Below are 15389 nucleotides of genomic sequence, written 5' to 3'. Positions count from 1 at the left end.
AAGATATCCGGCATGCTTGTTGACTTCCATTTCCCGAGATCAAAGTCTGAAAGTGTATGGAAATAGTTTATAATCCAACTCTAATGGCTGTGTCTCACAACAGCCTCCTATGGGCCCCTTTCTGTCTTGCTGGCAGTTATAGCGCTGTTGTGAAGGGCTTTCAGTGCCTCTGAGACTGGAAATGCACATAGGATAGAGGCACTCGCTGCAATACACAGCTGTGTGTATTCAAAAGGAGGGTGGGGAAAAAAACGAAAAAGAGGGCGATTATTATCTGTGCCTGAAATCTATGATCTACGAATGGCCATTCCAAGTGGAGACGGGCAGCACAATAAAGGGCCAAATACACTGCGTTGAAAAGAAAGATTGGAGCATTAGCATAGAGATCAAGAAACAGTCAGTCCTGGCTAACACAAAGTGAGGCGTAATGGGAGCAGAAAGAAGGAATTTTCTTTCACACTCAAAGCCAGCAGAGCGCTGTGCTCAGATCGCTACAGATGTGGAGCTCAAAAACATAAATCATATTACTTTAAAAGGGATTCCTTTCCAGCTGTTGCATTTTATATACGTGCAGTGCAAGTTTGCATTGTGGACTGTGCAAACCCAGAAGTGGCCACAGCTACAGAAACCTGTCAGTGTTAAAAACAAAACACACAAAAATAACAAACAAACCCTAATTTAATTGGCTCAAAGGATCCCAGATCTTACAAACAGATTACACATATGTATGATATGGAGTATGATGATAGAAAACTATACCACATCAGTCTTTCTATCAACAACCAAACCAACAGTATGGGGGGAAGACCAATTTATGGCCAATTTGCTAATACAAACACATTGTTTTCTTATGATTATAAACCTCCTTAGTCATCACCACAGCATTCTCAAAGCCATGACTAATATGGGAGTCATAATTCCACATAGTGTAGGTCTTCCGTTGATGGAGAAGCTAAGGAGAGGCAGTTGCTTTAGACTTCCAAAGAGCCAATGGAGAAAACTGTGTGCATAGGTCGAACCCTCAATGGCTGAACATGTGGTTCACTACGTATAGAAAGATGACCAAAAAAAAAAGCCAAAACAGTATCGAAGAGAAACAAAAAGTGGCTGCAGTGGACAATTAAAACAGTTTTTAAAGCCAACTGGAAGAACGATGACTCATATTGTTACGCTACAACTCACACTGACACAACCTAAAGTCATTTTGACTCGTGAAATAGTTTGAACTATCCCTTTAAGCTTTGAAGGCAACAAAAAGGGGGGGGGGGGGGGCACCTTGAATGAGAGTTCTGCTTGGTTGACTTCTATCCAACCATCAAGTAATCAATAGGAGGGCAGAGATGAAGAGAGGAATTCTGCCCGTTTCCCACAAAGTTAAAGACAGGAGGAAGGATAATGGGTTTGAGGTCAATATGATGAGAACATCTTTTAATCTGGGGTAACATTACTCTGTTGGGTTGGTGTGCATCCCAAAAAGAAAACTCGAAAAGGAATCCCATCCTCTTCAGACGGGTCTAAACTCAGGAGATTTATCTCATTCCCCCTTTAAACAATGCTACCTGTCAAAGCATTTGTTCCACACTTCAGACATCCAGGATTTCCACTCCACAGGCATTACTTGTACTTTTAATGGAAATGTGTAACTTAATCTTATGTGGGAAGGTTATGAGCTTATACTGGGGGGGGGGGGGGGGGGGGGGTTTCTGTTGCAAGAGTGTAACAACCTGTTTGTAGGACTGCATTCATTTCGGGTCTCCTTTGCATTTCAAATGACCCTTTACTCGCTGTCAGCCCATTTTTCTCCTTTCTCCCCAAAATTTGTTAGGCAATTACAACCAAACTAAGACATAAGTCCAGCCTGCAAGCATTAATCTTCCTTTTCAAGTTCAGCCTCTCTCAGAGACAGGGACAGAGGCCAAATGTGCACAAACAACCATAGTAAACATACGCTTGTGCACATACAAAAAGCCAATAAAGGACAGGTGTGGAACAGCGCAATAACTGAATACAGCAAGCCGTCAGCTTCAAGAGCTAAAAAAAAAAAAAAAAAAACAGGACAAGGCCACCATTGATCTCTGCTGATAATTGCACACCCATCTAAGGTAAAAGCACTAAAAGCTAGGTAGGAGGAAAACACACAGGATAGGGAAGCATGAGAACAGGACAGAAGCAGTAAAAATGTGTTTGCACTGCATTTTATTTTACACAAACACACACACACACACACACATACACACACACACACATGTTGGTACTGTGACAAAAAAGTAAGAAAGGAGCCGTTATTGAGGGACAGAGTAGAGCAAACAATACCAACGGCAAAGAATGCCATCCTTTTTTGCTACCTACTGCAAACATGTCCTGAGTGGAAACAGCAAAGTAAGAAATCACAGTTAAAAAAACAAAAAAAGTTCAAGTGGCATTTTTAGTGGTTCTTTGTGTTTAAAGTGAGGGCCATTTATTCTGGTTACAGTGTAACAAAGCTGGTTGTAGCCATTCTCTCATTAAAGTGTTTCCATTAACTGTTCATTGCTCTGATCCTTACAGAGAAACACGTCTCCTGGGCAAACTTTTGACTCACACATGTCTGAAACACACTAGTTTGTGCAATACGCTTTTAATTTATGTATAAAAGCAAAACTGGGAACCAGCACCACCACAAGACCACAGCCAACCCCTCTGTTTTCTCAAAAGAATTCATGATGTTGCACAAAAAAAAAAATAAACTAAGTAATTGTGTATAACGCATGAAACATGCCCTGCCCCACAGGAAGAAAAAACAAAAACAAAAAAACAAGCACAAGTGCAAGGACACTGAGATGTCAAGGAGCTTTCAATGTCTTCTCTGACTGCAAGAGCACCCTTCCTGTGTGTCAGATGTAAATCAGGTATCCACTACATCTTTAGTAAGGGCTGAGCACGAATGCATGTACACATTAACAGTTGTTGACAATCAACACAAAGCCATGGAGATCATGTTGAACCCTTACGCAGGTATAATAGTTGCAACATCTTTTTAATTGCTGCATGTGCTATAATTGCTATCCGGTTGTTCAGTCTGACGTCACTAGCCGTGTCTGGGTCTAAACCCCGCTGCAGGTCCATATATCAAACGATCACTATGGCATTACTGAGAGTTGAAAAACTGTCTAAAGTCTTTCATCTTTAATAAAATGATCAGCGTTCTGCTCTACCAGGTGTAAAAATTGAGTTTAACATCCAGGCATCCATGAAAACGGAATTTATGACATTTAACGGAGTTAGAAGTTAGCAGGGAGTTAGCTCGCTAGCTTCTATCTAAATACAATATAGCATGTCCTGACTGCGGGGTTTTGGAAACAAATTAAAACGTACAGCTCTGTTATCACTTCCAAGACAGAAAACTAAACAGCAGTGACGTTTGCAGGGTTACTGAAGTTTGGCTAGCTGGTATATAATGATGTGCTACATGACCGCTAGCAACACAGCTATGTTAGCATAATATAAACAAGCTAACTTTTTTTCCACTCGATAAAAGTTACCGTGAGTGTTGTCGGTGGTCAGGAACAAATGTAATCGCATGGCAGGATGCTGTAAAAGGACCAAACTTCAGCCAGGAGAACAACTGAGATAATCCATCCACAATACGAGGTTAGTCATTCATATACTGCTGCATGGGCTGGGCTGTAGTTACATCCTAAGGTTTTAAAAACTGAGCTTAAATAAATGATTAGTGGTAATAAAAGCCGAGGGAGGTCAACAGGGATCACCGACTGTTTTAGGAGCTTTTTGAGATTAAATAGAAGAAAATACATAACATTAAACATGTTAACAACACAAAAGCCATATTAAACGCAGACTACTTTAGACCCGGAAGTAGGATCCGTCGCGTCATCACTGAACAACCGGATTGTTAGACAATCCCTCACGTAAAGAACTGCTCTAACTTCCAGTCATTTTCTCCTCATTCTTGCTGGTTTTCATGTGGTGCCTTGACAACACATTGCATGTGAACAGCATGAACGGCTTGACACTAACATTTCAAAACCATGTGCTAAATCAAGAAAAAAAAGTAGCACTGGATCAGCTGTTTAAGTGAAAAGCGTAGAGCACTTGGCAACAACAGTGAGACAAAAGAAGGGGTGGGTTAATACTTCCCTCTATTCTGCTTCCATCATTCCTTTCGTGCCTTAAATGTAATGTACAAATAGTGGAGGAAGCTCTCAAAGAACAACAAGCTTTGATTAATGATTTTATGTAATCAGGACATGCTCTCTCTGTCTCACACAGACACACACACACGTACAGGTGGCTGGCCCTTTGATGAGTACAACAACAGAGTTGTCCTAATGGCCTCATCTTTCACGAGTCTCTCCAAGAGCTAATAAGAGTGTGGGGACGATTTGTCTTACCAATTTTCCCTTTTCAAGTGTGGCAGGCGTGGAATTAATTACACTGATTAAATATTGTCCGTCTGATTTTTAGCTCTTCCCCAATGCATTGAGTAGCAAATAGCCAACTGGCTAAAGTTTGGGCTCAGTCAAATAAATCTACAACAAAACGCATATGACGCGAAAGAAAATCCTTCTTTTTCTACAGTCACCACTGCAGTGCAGGCTAAAGCACTTTACATGAGAGGGATGATGAGCATTTAAATAAGAGCTTTGGGATATTTAAAAAACAAAAAAAGACTTTCGCCTGGGAGATGAGGGTTTGAGCCCCTGTGGGTCCAGTATTTATTTATTTTTTAATCATTTGATGAGTTCCCTTTTTCATGCAGTTTTGTTTTCATTAGCAGTTTCATTGAACCTTCCTTTGGTTAATTAAATGGGGTCACCATGGTGGAAGTACCCACATCAGATTTAGACAACTTTTTTTCCACTTTTTAAATGCCCTTCCCATTGAAACCCTCATTACTAATGTTAAGGGAAAGCTTGTGTTTTTTGTTAAACTAGAGCCCTAGACAATGTTTATCGCAAGTCTTTCTCATTCCAAATGGCAGACAACGAGAGTAAGAGTAGGAATTTTGCATTCATTCTTTCCACAATCAACTGACCAGTACTACCCCTTTTTCTTCTTTGGTGATGTTCTGTGATATGAGAGGGGTGAGAAAAGGGCAAAAAAGAAGAAATGAGGACAGACTGGTTGGTCAGGGTTTCATGTTGCAGCAAGATAATGACCCAAAACAGTTTAACTAAAGGCTTTAAATGCTGGCTGACCAGCACCATAGCCAGACATAAATCCCATCAAACTGGGTCAGAAAAGGACAGAAAGTGGGAATGAAAAGGAAAAGAAAAGTGAAACAACCGTGGGAAAGTCTGCAGAGAAAACTTTATTTAAACTTCCATAGCAGGAAGAATGCCACAAGCCTATATGGCTGGTGAATGAGTCATCCTTTCAAGCGACAATAAGACAAAGAATTTCAGCAACAACTTCAAGTTTATAACAGTTTAAAATCGTCAAACCAGTAGTGTGCATAAAACAGGATAAAACAAATGTGAAATGTCCTCAGAACAAGACTCAAAAGTGCTGGGAAGCAGTATGTGAAGGACATTATAGCAAGCATTTGAAGTTTTAGATTTGAACACAATCACTGAAAATATACATAGAGTCATCATCACTGGGACGGACTATTAGCAGATCCCACACCATTCCACGTACTGGGGTCTAAAGTTTACTCATGATTAGCCAAAACATGAGTCAACATCCCGACACAGCAGAAAAAAACACCGCTGAGTCACAAACCCAGATCATCGCCATCGTCATAATCAAATGTATGACCTCTTTCTTACTCAGTCATACCTGACTCTTTCCAGCTTGTCCCAAAACTTGCAGAAAAGTGTGTGTGTGTATTGGGGGGTTGCAAAAGAGATTAAAGAGCCTGATAAATGGAAAACACACGGAGTTTTATGAAAAACAAAAGAACAGTAAAGACAGAGTGCTCATGGAGATGTGGAAGGAGAGATGAAAAGCGAGAGGTGTCAGCGGACTCGGGGCCTGAGACTCGAATCTGGAAGAAAGATGGGAGATGAGGCAAGCGAAGGATGAGCTCACCAACCCCCGTCTTTTATCGCAACGTGTTCTTGAGAAATCCAAGAGCAGGTTTACACCAGAGGCTCGCAAGCTCTTCTACAACAATGAACCCCACAGCCATTCTGCCAGGAAATGACATCTGTGGAAATACTGGCAGGACACTCACACTCTGCAAAATGAGAGTGTCCATCACTGCCTAAACAGTGACGGACAAATATCATCTTCCTGACCACAGAACAAGTAAAGGAACACAAAACAGAGCCAACTTTTCCGTGAAGTATCGACTTTTGGTTCTTCAATAACGGTTTTCAGTCCACTGGCTGTCAGTCTCTACACTTTAATCCTGTTCAACTTTGCTGCCGAGCTTTGTCAGAGTCACCGGTGCTTGAAAAGGCGTCGGAGACCCATTACAGTTTTATGTAACGTCACGGAGACAGCGATGTGCACACACATACTACTAAGCACCCCCCTTCCACATACACACCACACAAACACCCCCTTTCTGTGAACAAGGAGTTTTTCTACAGCTGGGTAACAAAGCATGACCCAATAATCCCAAAGCTTGACTCAAAGCTAAAGAAGCCCCCTCCCTCCCAAACACACACACACACACACACACACACACACACACACACACACGCGCGCGTTCCCCCTCCCTCCACTTATATCCCTTCCTCCCGCTCTCTGAGGACTTTATAAAGGCTGTGGCATGGGGGCTTCAGGGCGACTTTGCAGTGTAGGAAAGGGGGGGTTACAAAAACAAGCATGCTTCGCTTTGATTATTGAAATTATGACTTGGAGCAAGGAATACATTATTATAAACACATGTGCCAATGAGATGTTGATGAGCTCACGTCCCTTCAATCCATCACTATTACTATTAAAAGAGGCTCTTCCACAAAAGCCCTTCACTTGTAGTGTACTTTTTTTGGGGGGGGGCTACTAAGGAACAATACCAGCCATTTCATTTCTAAATGGTCAATGCATCAATCAATGGGTGTCTTTGGCAATAAAGGTTATCACTTTCAACTGAAGAGATCCTTTTTTTCTCCCCTTCTCTTCTCATTTCATTATTGCGCTCATCAGTCGAGGGGCCGTTACATTACGCAAGCTGATAAAGCAATAAAAGCCCAGCAGCTAGAGGCAAGGGAGCAGCAAAACACCATGTCCGCTGAATATTGCCCAGCGCTGTGTCCCAATAATTATTACCTGAGAACACAAGAACGACTTGAGAGATTGCTCTAGGCGCACCAATTCTGAGAAACATGGGGCAAAAAAGTCAAAAGATGAGCAGGAGATTAAAGGAATAGGAGCTCCTGCTGTGCTTGTAATAGCTGTGAGGAACAACAACAACAAAAACAATAAATACAAATAAAACTGCATATCTCGTGATGGTTTAGCTTGTGGGCTCATCACATCTGTGCTTCAAAAAACAAAAACAAACCAAAAGAAAAACTCGATTGCACTTTAAATGCACTTAATTTCCATAAAAGAGCCCAAATCTGGTGACCCAGGCAAACAGCTGACTCAGCTCTAGAAAAGTCAAACGCAGACACGAGGCTGCACGGCTGCAGCACAGTCTCACCCTTCACATAAAAAACACCCAACTGAATTACTTTGTTTTGGTGTACAAATAGTAGCTCAGAGTATGTTCTAAACCATTAATATGCAAACCATGCGGTTCAGAAACTGAATAGCAGTTCCAGACTGCAATTCCCCAATACACCTTTCCTCCTCCCCTTTTCCCCTCCAAGCCATGCAACATCAACATGCATGTGTCAGCACGCAGCTCCTAATCACTCACCAGCAAGTTGCTATTAAAGAATACATGAGCCACGTCCATCTCCCTTTCCTATAAAACAAAAAAACAAGTATGACCACTATAAGTGGCATTTAGAAACACGCCACGCATCGGGCCAAAGCAAGCTCTTGAAACTTGCACATTTTTTGCGGCTGTGCAACGCGATCCTTAACTATTCTGTGTGAGCCAGCCCAACCTATCCAAACCTAGCTGTGAAAAACAACCCGAAGACAATTGTACTCCTGTTAAGTCAGTCAGTCAGCAAAAAAAAAAAAAAAAAACTTCCACAGTTACCGGTTCCCATGCTCCACACAGTGACGAGCAAGCCGAGTCTTATCTTGATGTCACGCAGCTATTTGGCCCCAGTCTTGTGTTTTGTTGACAGAAAGACAAAACCATGTGCCTGCCTGCCTTGACTGACCTTGGGAGGGGGAGGCTGGGTAAGAGGAGGAGGAGGATGGAAACGATTCGCCATGGAGCCAGGTAAGACTTAGTAAGGTGTTGTGTTATGGGAATGTACTCTTTGTTTTGACTGTTGAACTTTCAAAACTCAAGTTTATACCAACAAAATTCACAGTTACTGTAATTGTACTCCGTAGCTGCAGACGGTAGACCTGACAGGATCCCCTTCACCCCCTTCTACCCAGACTTTCACCTCAGTGGTTGTGTTTGTAATGGCAGGAAGTGATAAAATAGGTCATCACTCAGAACTTACACCTTTAACTCAAGACTGCGGTTTGCTGACAATCTTTGCAAAAGCACACACTTCGAATCCCTGAGGTGAGACCAGCCTCTGGGTCCTCAACTCTCTTTGGAAGAAAAAATAAGAAACTTATCAAAGCAGACTGCATCCAGCTTCAGATTTCATTTAGTTCAATGAGCATTTATGAAATGCAATTAGATACAGCAGTCAGCAAGAAAAGAAGCAGCCAAACAGTTTGTAGCTTTCACCGCCCCCCCATACCTTGGAGCAACATGAAACCCAGACAAGCTTCAGTGGCTCTCACACCATATGGTCTAAGAAAAATCCTTGCAGTTACCATAAACGACTTTTTTCAACATTATCCATCGGCTTCATCGGATCAATTTCGCCAATGTTCGAGCTCAAATTCGTGGCCGTGCACGAGAACCTATGAAAAATCTGAGTGGAGATGGATGCTTTGCGGAATGGCCCTTTGTTTGGAAACAGCCTTCTCTGCAGCGCTGGCAATGCGAGACGCTTATCGATCATTTCAACTGGAAACCTTTTGTGTTGCGCGCGACTGCGAGGCTGCGGGCAAACGGCATCGGTAATAACGAAAATTAATGCCGTACTGCGTCTGCTATTAAGGTTCTCTTTAATTAGAGAAACTACAAAAATACTCCCAACGTGGATTTTTATTATTCCACGCTGGTGGCGTCGGAGCTCTTTGTCCGGTCCGAGCAGCAGCCGCAAATAAACAAAAAGCAGTCGGGGGATTTTTTCCCCGGATTAACACCGGATTAATCATAGTAAGAGACCCAATAACCGTCTTTGTTCCTTATTTAAGCCACCCTCAACCAGTGTTGCGTTGAGTAGGAAAAACAAAAGAAAAAAAACTTCTGCAATAGGGAATGAGGGGGGAAAATGATAAAGCCCAGACGCTATAACGTTGGGTCCTTTTGTATCCGCGTCTGTCAAGCCCTCCTCCTCCGCCTGTCTCACGACTCCAGCCACCTCCGGCCGTCGACGCTGACCCTCGCCGAGGCAGAAAAGTGCTCATAGTTGCCAAGACATGGCTTCCGCTTTTTTTTTCTTTTGAAAAGAAAAAAGGCAAGTTGAAGCTTTAAGCTAAACAACGCTGGGTAAAGTGGCAGTAGCCAGCGGTACAGCTACAGAGTAACGCAATAGGAAGCCCTTTAATTTTTAAACAGCAGCTGGTCGGCTAACCTAGCAAGCGCCCCTTTTCCTACGCTTCCCTTTTTCATTTGGGTCCCATGAACCAAAAAAGCGTTAAATTCGACAACAAATGCCTCAGTACGATTGAAACGAACTAAAAAAAACACGAAGTGTTTGTGTAGTTTTATGTGCGCTGAAAAGAGGCGCTTTGCATACTTTCCGCGACAGCAGCAAAAACTTCCATCAATCATCCGCCGTAAAAGGTCCAAGAGCAGCCGCAGCGGAGACTCGAAAAAAAAACAGTCCAGTGTGTTTATGCCAGGCAGCTTTTGCTTCGGTTAGACAGAAATATTCCACTTACCGACTTGTAAAACGTTTTCCACACAACCGGTTTCTAGCAGTCTGATACCCCGACGGAAAGGCAGTCCGTCTCCCGTCCCCACTGCCCCGGCTGCCCCAACGGTAGCTGTTGTACCGGCGGCAGATCCTCCACCGCCACCGGCGGTTGTAGCTCCGGAACCAGCACCCCCAGCCCCACCGGGAGTCGCCGACGGACCTTCCTCCCCGGCGACTCGGCACTGAAACGACGAATACATGCATATCTCCTTTTCGTTGCGGGGGAAAGACCAGTAGACGATGCGGCGCTGGACGGGCTCCGGGATCCTTTCGAAGCGCTCCTCTACTCTCTCGAAGGCCCACTTTTCCGCTACTGCTTTAGCAGCGCAGTCCAGAAGAGACTCGGGAGAACGATACCGGGAGCTGGGCAACCCGCTGCCGTGGCCGGGCCCCGGCCCGGGACCTCGGGGTGCTGGGCGAAGGCAGGGTCGCTTGCTGGCCGGTGGTACCGAAAGAAGAGGATGAGGCGACTGTTCTCTGCGTCCTTCCGCCATGGTGAGCCGATCAACACTAACGAGACGGACGGTGTGCGGACACCGAGCAGCAGCAGGAAGCCAACAACTCTCACACACACATACACACACTAAGCTCTCTGTGCTCCCAGAGCACTCTAAATAGGGGCTCGTGTCAAACTAGCAAGTATTTCAGGCAGAGCTTCCGGTCACAGCTGTCAAAATAAAACACGTACGCAAACGAGAGAATCTGCCCATTTAAGTCATAACACGGACCTGATGCTGTGAATTTCCATCAAAATTAGGCTCTTGTGATCTGATATCAATGAGACATTTCTCAAGGTCTTTTACGCCTACTTTCCAGGTGAAAAATACCACAATGAGCTCATATTTAGATTAAAACGTCACAAACGGTGAGGGGATGCCTGGATCTGTCTATCCATCGGATAGCGGCTGTAAAAGCAATTTTGGCAAATTCAGCTTTGTTTAGCTTAACTCATGTTTGTCATTCTGATTTCCCAAAGTGACATCAGGTCAAGACCTGAAAGTTCGTTGCACACATGCCATTCATTCATCTAAAGTATTAATTATCTAGGTCTTATTCTGACACATCAGTTCCAAAGACTGGTGTCATAAACTTACCCTTAATATCAGTTATTATAGTATATTATCAAAACTAAGTTAAATAACACATTTACTGATGTAATATAACCACTAAACAATGACAGCCAAATACCTTTTATCATTAATATTTAACTTAGCTAGCTGCCTTTCCTCTAAAGCTTTTATTATTTCTTTCTGATTCATAACATAGAAACATTTTCCACATGCTTAAGAATTGGAAGATTGCTTTGGAGGTAGCAGTCTGACAGTCAGTAATGATACCTGATTTAGGTGCTTCTAGTTCCTCAGCTTCTCTGGCCTCTTTTAAACTTTTTAAGCTGTAGTTCTTTCAAGGTCTTTGAACTCTCCACTGCTGGTGTTATTTTAGTCCATCCTACTGATGTGTTGGTAGTTGCGCCTCATTCCCTTTTGTCTCTGCATGTATTCCAGAGTTGTAGAAACTTTGCTTAGCTGCCTCTCATTTCTCTCCTCTCAGATAAAGCTCCCCTAGGATGTATAAAGGCTTGCAGAGGTAAATATTCGTCCTATTCTCAGTTAAGAAGTCGATGCTGACATTGCCTCTGAATTTGAAAATGCAGTGTCTTTTGGTCTTTTATTTTAAAACTCAAAACTCTGGATTTCCTGTCGTTTTCCTGGTAAGTTTGTGTGACTTGATCCAGCTTAGCTGGCACAGAGGGCAACAGAGCTGGGAGAGAGAGAGAAGGATTGATTACAGGTAGAGAATGCTACGCATCATTAATCAGCACAATGACAAGAAAATAGCTTAGACTCATGTCCCAAACCTGCTGTCTTGCTTTCAGACAGTAATTATACAAATGACTGCAAATACACACATGGAGGAAGAGAATAAAACAACAGTAATAAGTCATATATATGGATGGCTTACATACATGTAATACTCACTGAAGTTTGGCTTTGATGTTTCTTATAACTGTGAAAATACATGACTATTAACTGTTCAGTCTCTTCCTTCACTCTTTCTTTTCAAACCACAGCACACTCCTTGATGTGAGCATTTTCCACCAGTGGAGAAAGCGATTTCAGCTTCTCCACATGAATAACAAAGTTGCCATTTTGCTAATTAAAGTCACAGTGTTATGTGTCCCATAAATATCAATTACCGCCGATCAGCAAATACACATTCATTTGAATGGGTCCAGCATGCAGTTGCGAGTGTGCCTCCCACAGCAGGACACAAAGGGTTTAAACTAATACTCTGGCTAATGCTCATTTCACATCACAATGGAGCCTGCTGCTCATATACCTGAGGCCATACCTGGATGTTAAGGACTTTAAAAGGCACGCAGTGGGGCTAATATCTTCATCGCGGCATCATTTTTGAGAACAATAACAGGAATGAATTCTTGTCATTTTTCTGTCTGTGCCTTAAGCAGAAGTTGTGGGTCTGTTCGTGCAGTTATTGTTTTTGTGTATGGAGTTCCTTGTGAGATCGTAGCAGATGGCTGATGCTAAATATGAGTATGACGTTAGACAAAACCACTCTTTGCCTTACACCGTTGTGAATATTATTTATATTTAACTTGAGCTTTATAGTCTCGTGGGCTATACATTTGCCCCCACAAGCAAAGCACTCCCCTGTGGGGGAGACATGAATCCCTTGAGAGTTGCTTAAAAAAATCTGCCAAATAAAATATGCTCGGCTACCTGCTGTTGTGAATAAAGGATCAGCCAAAATTAGCTACATTTTTCTGAATTCTGAATGTGTGATATGAGACAAGAAAAAGTAACAGTTGGATGCAGTCAGGTTTTGACCTCTGACATCTCCCTTGTTTGTTTAAGAGTGTTTTGCACGTCTGTGAATCACACTAAAAGTATGTGCATATGTCCTGCGAGATTATCAGCTTGGTAAGTGACGAAGGCTGGCCTGGGAAGCAGCTGTATTGATAAAACCACTTTTGAAAGTTGCTCTTATAGAGTTTTTAATGAGTAAAAGCAAAGACGGGCACAAGATACAGGCTAAAATAGACTTTTTTCTTTGTATTTTTTTATTTCTTTGTTTCAGCTTTCCTTTCATGTGACATATTTATATTCTTGTGACAAAGATCAACAATAGGTTGGTTTATCTTGTCTAGCCAACAGCACAACAGCGCCAAATGAAGCCATTTTCTTGTAACCTTTGGCAGACACATGCTTTTATTCACTTTTACAATGATCACTGTAAGCACATTGTTTCCATCGCTGCTTGCTTTCATGTTGTTGAGTCTTTAGTCATTCTTCCTCTGACCGATCTCTTTATGCCAATAGCTATACAACATGTATAGTTTGAGAAGGATGAGATTTGGGACGTTTCTCATTGAATGCATACATGTCTCTCATGAGTTATTGTGACCGAAATGCAAAATGCTTTACGGAAGAGAGAACGTGCCAGAGTTACTCAACAAAGATGCACACAGAGATGTAGTTCTATCAGCTTCCCCAGTGAATAACAAGCCCTGCAGAATTACAATGAAAATACAAAAAAAATGACACATTAGATAACCCTTTCAGATTCTGCAGTGGTCCTCATGATCAATGTGGGTCTGATGCAAATTGATTTTTTCCATGATTGGGGGTACATGAGTGCATAAATGCTTAGATTTGAAGCCGATTCTGTTTCAATGCTTGAGGGATGCTTTGATTTGAGTTTTGGATAATTGCACAAAACAGACAAAGCTGAATTTCATCGAGCTCTGTGAACTTGGAGTGTAGAAAAACCCTTTCAGGTTAGGTGTGGCTGCCTTTTTTTTTAAACGTTCAAGATCAGACACGGACGTTTACTTCCTGAGTTGCTGAAACATTTCATAATGTACTTGTATAAGAAAATACCTACCAGGTGTTGCTGCTCTTTACAAAGGAGACGCATCATCAAGTATTGATGCCATCAGCTTTTCATTCCCCAGGTGGAGAAGTGGAGGTAACTTGGGATCTTGTCCGCAAGTGGAGGGGTGAGAAGAGTGGAACTCTTCCTTATTAGCAGATGGTTTAGTGCAACATCTCTAGTGAAATCGATGCTTAAGGAGCCCTTTGAGGTAAAGAGCCGAGTGTTAATTCAAAGCTGTTGGTTTACTGGTAGATCCCCGCTACCACCAACACCTGTGGCCATAAGCTGGAGTGACTGAAAGAATAAGCAGTCATAAATGTTTCCCTGAAGGCCGTCTTGGAGCGTCGAGGAGCGTGTCAGGCTACATTTCACTGTGTGTTATACTTGTATAACTATGCATGTGACAAATAAAGAACCTTGAACCTTGAACCTTGGCTCATCTTTAGGGTGAGAGTGAGGAGTTGAGGTGATGTAGTGTGGGCATCTGTATCCTCGATGACTCCTAGATGAGGTGTTTTTCGACAGATTCAACCACGAGGAGATGCCAGGCATGAGACAAAGCATCTCAGAACAACCGGAGCTGAGGGAAAGGGAGGTCTGGGCACCTCTGTTTTTAATGCCCCCCCACACACACAACCCAAACCTGGATAAGCTGTAGAAAATGGATTGGCAGATGGATTAGTTTCACAATACAGGAATGCTGTAGAGTACTCAGGCTGGATCCACATCTTATGCAAACTACCAGTTCCCAGCAGTCCGGCATGAATGGCTTGAAAACCGGTTGAACACGCACCACTATCTGCTGTTCAAAAGTGCCGTTTACTCATACCACAGAAACTAAAGCAAGAACAGAATTTCAATCCTCAAATGAAGACTTGCCATCAATTTTGTTTCTTCAAAGTATCATAATATGCATGGATCCAATAAATGAAAGATTGAAAAAGAAAAACCACCTTGTGTCATTTTAATTAGATTCATTTTCACTCTTGACAAAGTACCTTATATTAGAAAGGAAAGAGAACTCGGCACACATGGACAGTTTTGGTGCTGATGTCAGTAGACTGATTGTATTACCTCAGAGGCTGGGAGGAATTTAGTGCTCTTTGGGTGAAAAAAGTGGTTCTTTTGTAATTATGTGGAAAAATAAGAAGACAAGCCTCAGGCACTCAGAATAACCGTGTCCATTAACTTATAATTACAAGTCGCTAAATGAAACAAAACCACCTTAATAGATTTTTGGATAGCCGTGTCTCCCATTTATTTCTACCAAATACATATAACTATTGTTCCTCACTGACCTTGCACGGGCAGTTATACTTCCTCATTTTCACAATAACTGACAATTGCACAGGCAGAGAAAATGTTTCATCAGCCTGGGATGAAGCCAATCCACACATAATGGCTGCTAAAATGCCTGATGAATGG

At 42.5% G+C, this 15389-nt stretch overlaps 1 protein-coding gene across 1 annotated transcript in view; it reads right to left on the bottom strand.

Moving 5' to 3' along the window:
* Window positions 1–11920, bottom strand: part of zswim5 (zinc finger, SWIM-type containing 5) — a 71435-nt gene extending 59515 nt beyond the window's left edge. Inside the window, exon 1 of the mRNA XM_026148527.2 lies at window positions 10033–11920. Coding sequence (XP_026004312.1) covers window positions 10033–10561 — 529 coding nt within the window. The 5' untranslated portion in view covers window positions 10562–11920. The remainder of the gene's footprint in view (window positions 1–10032) is intronic.
* Between the last annotated feature and the right edge of the window lie 3469 nt (window positions 11921–15389).

The sequence above is a fragment of the Astatotilapia calliptera genome, chromosome 18 (genome assembly GCF_964374335.1).
Source record: "Astatotilapia calliptera chromosome 18, fAstCal68.1, whole genome shotgun sequence".
Taxonomy (NCBI): Eukaryota; Metazoa; Chordata; class Actinopteri; order Cichliformes; family Cichlidae; genus Astatotilapia; species Astatotilapia calliptera.
This window is presented reverse-complemented; position numbering and strand designations above follow the sequence as displayed.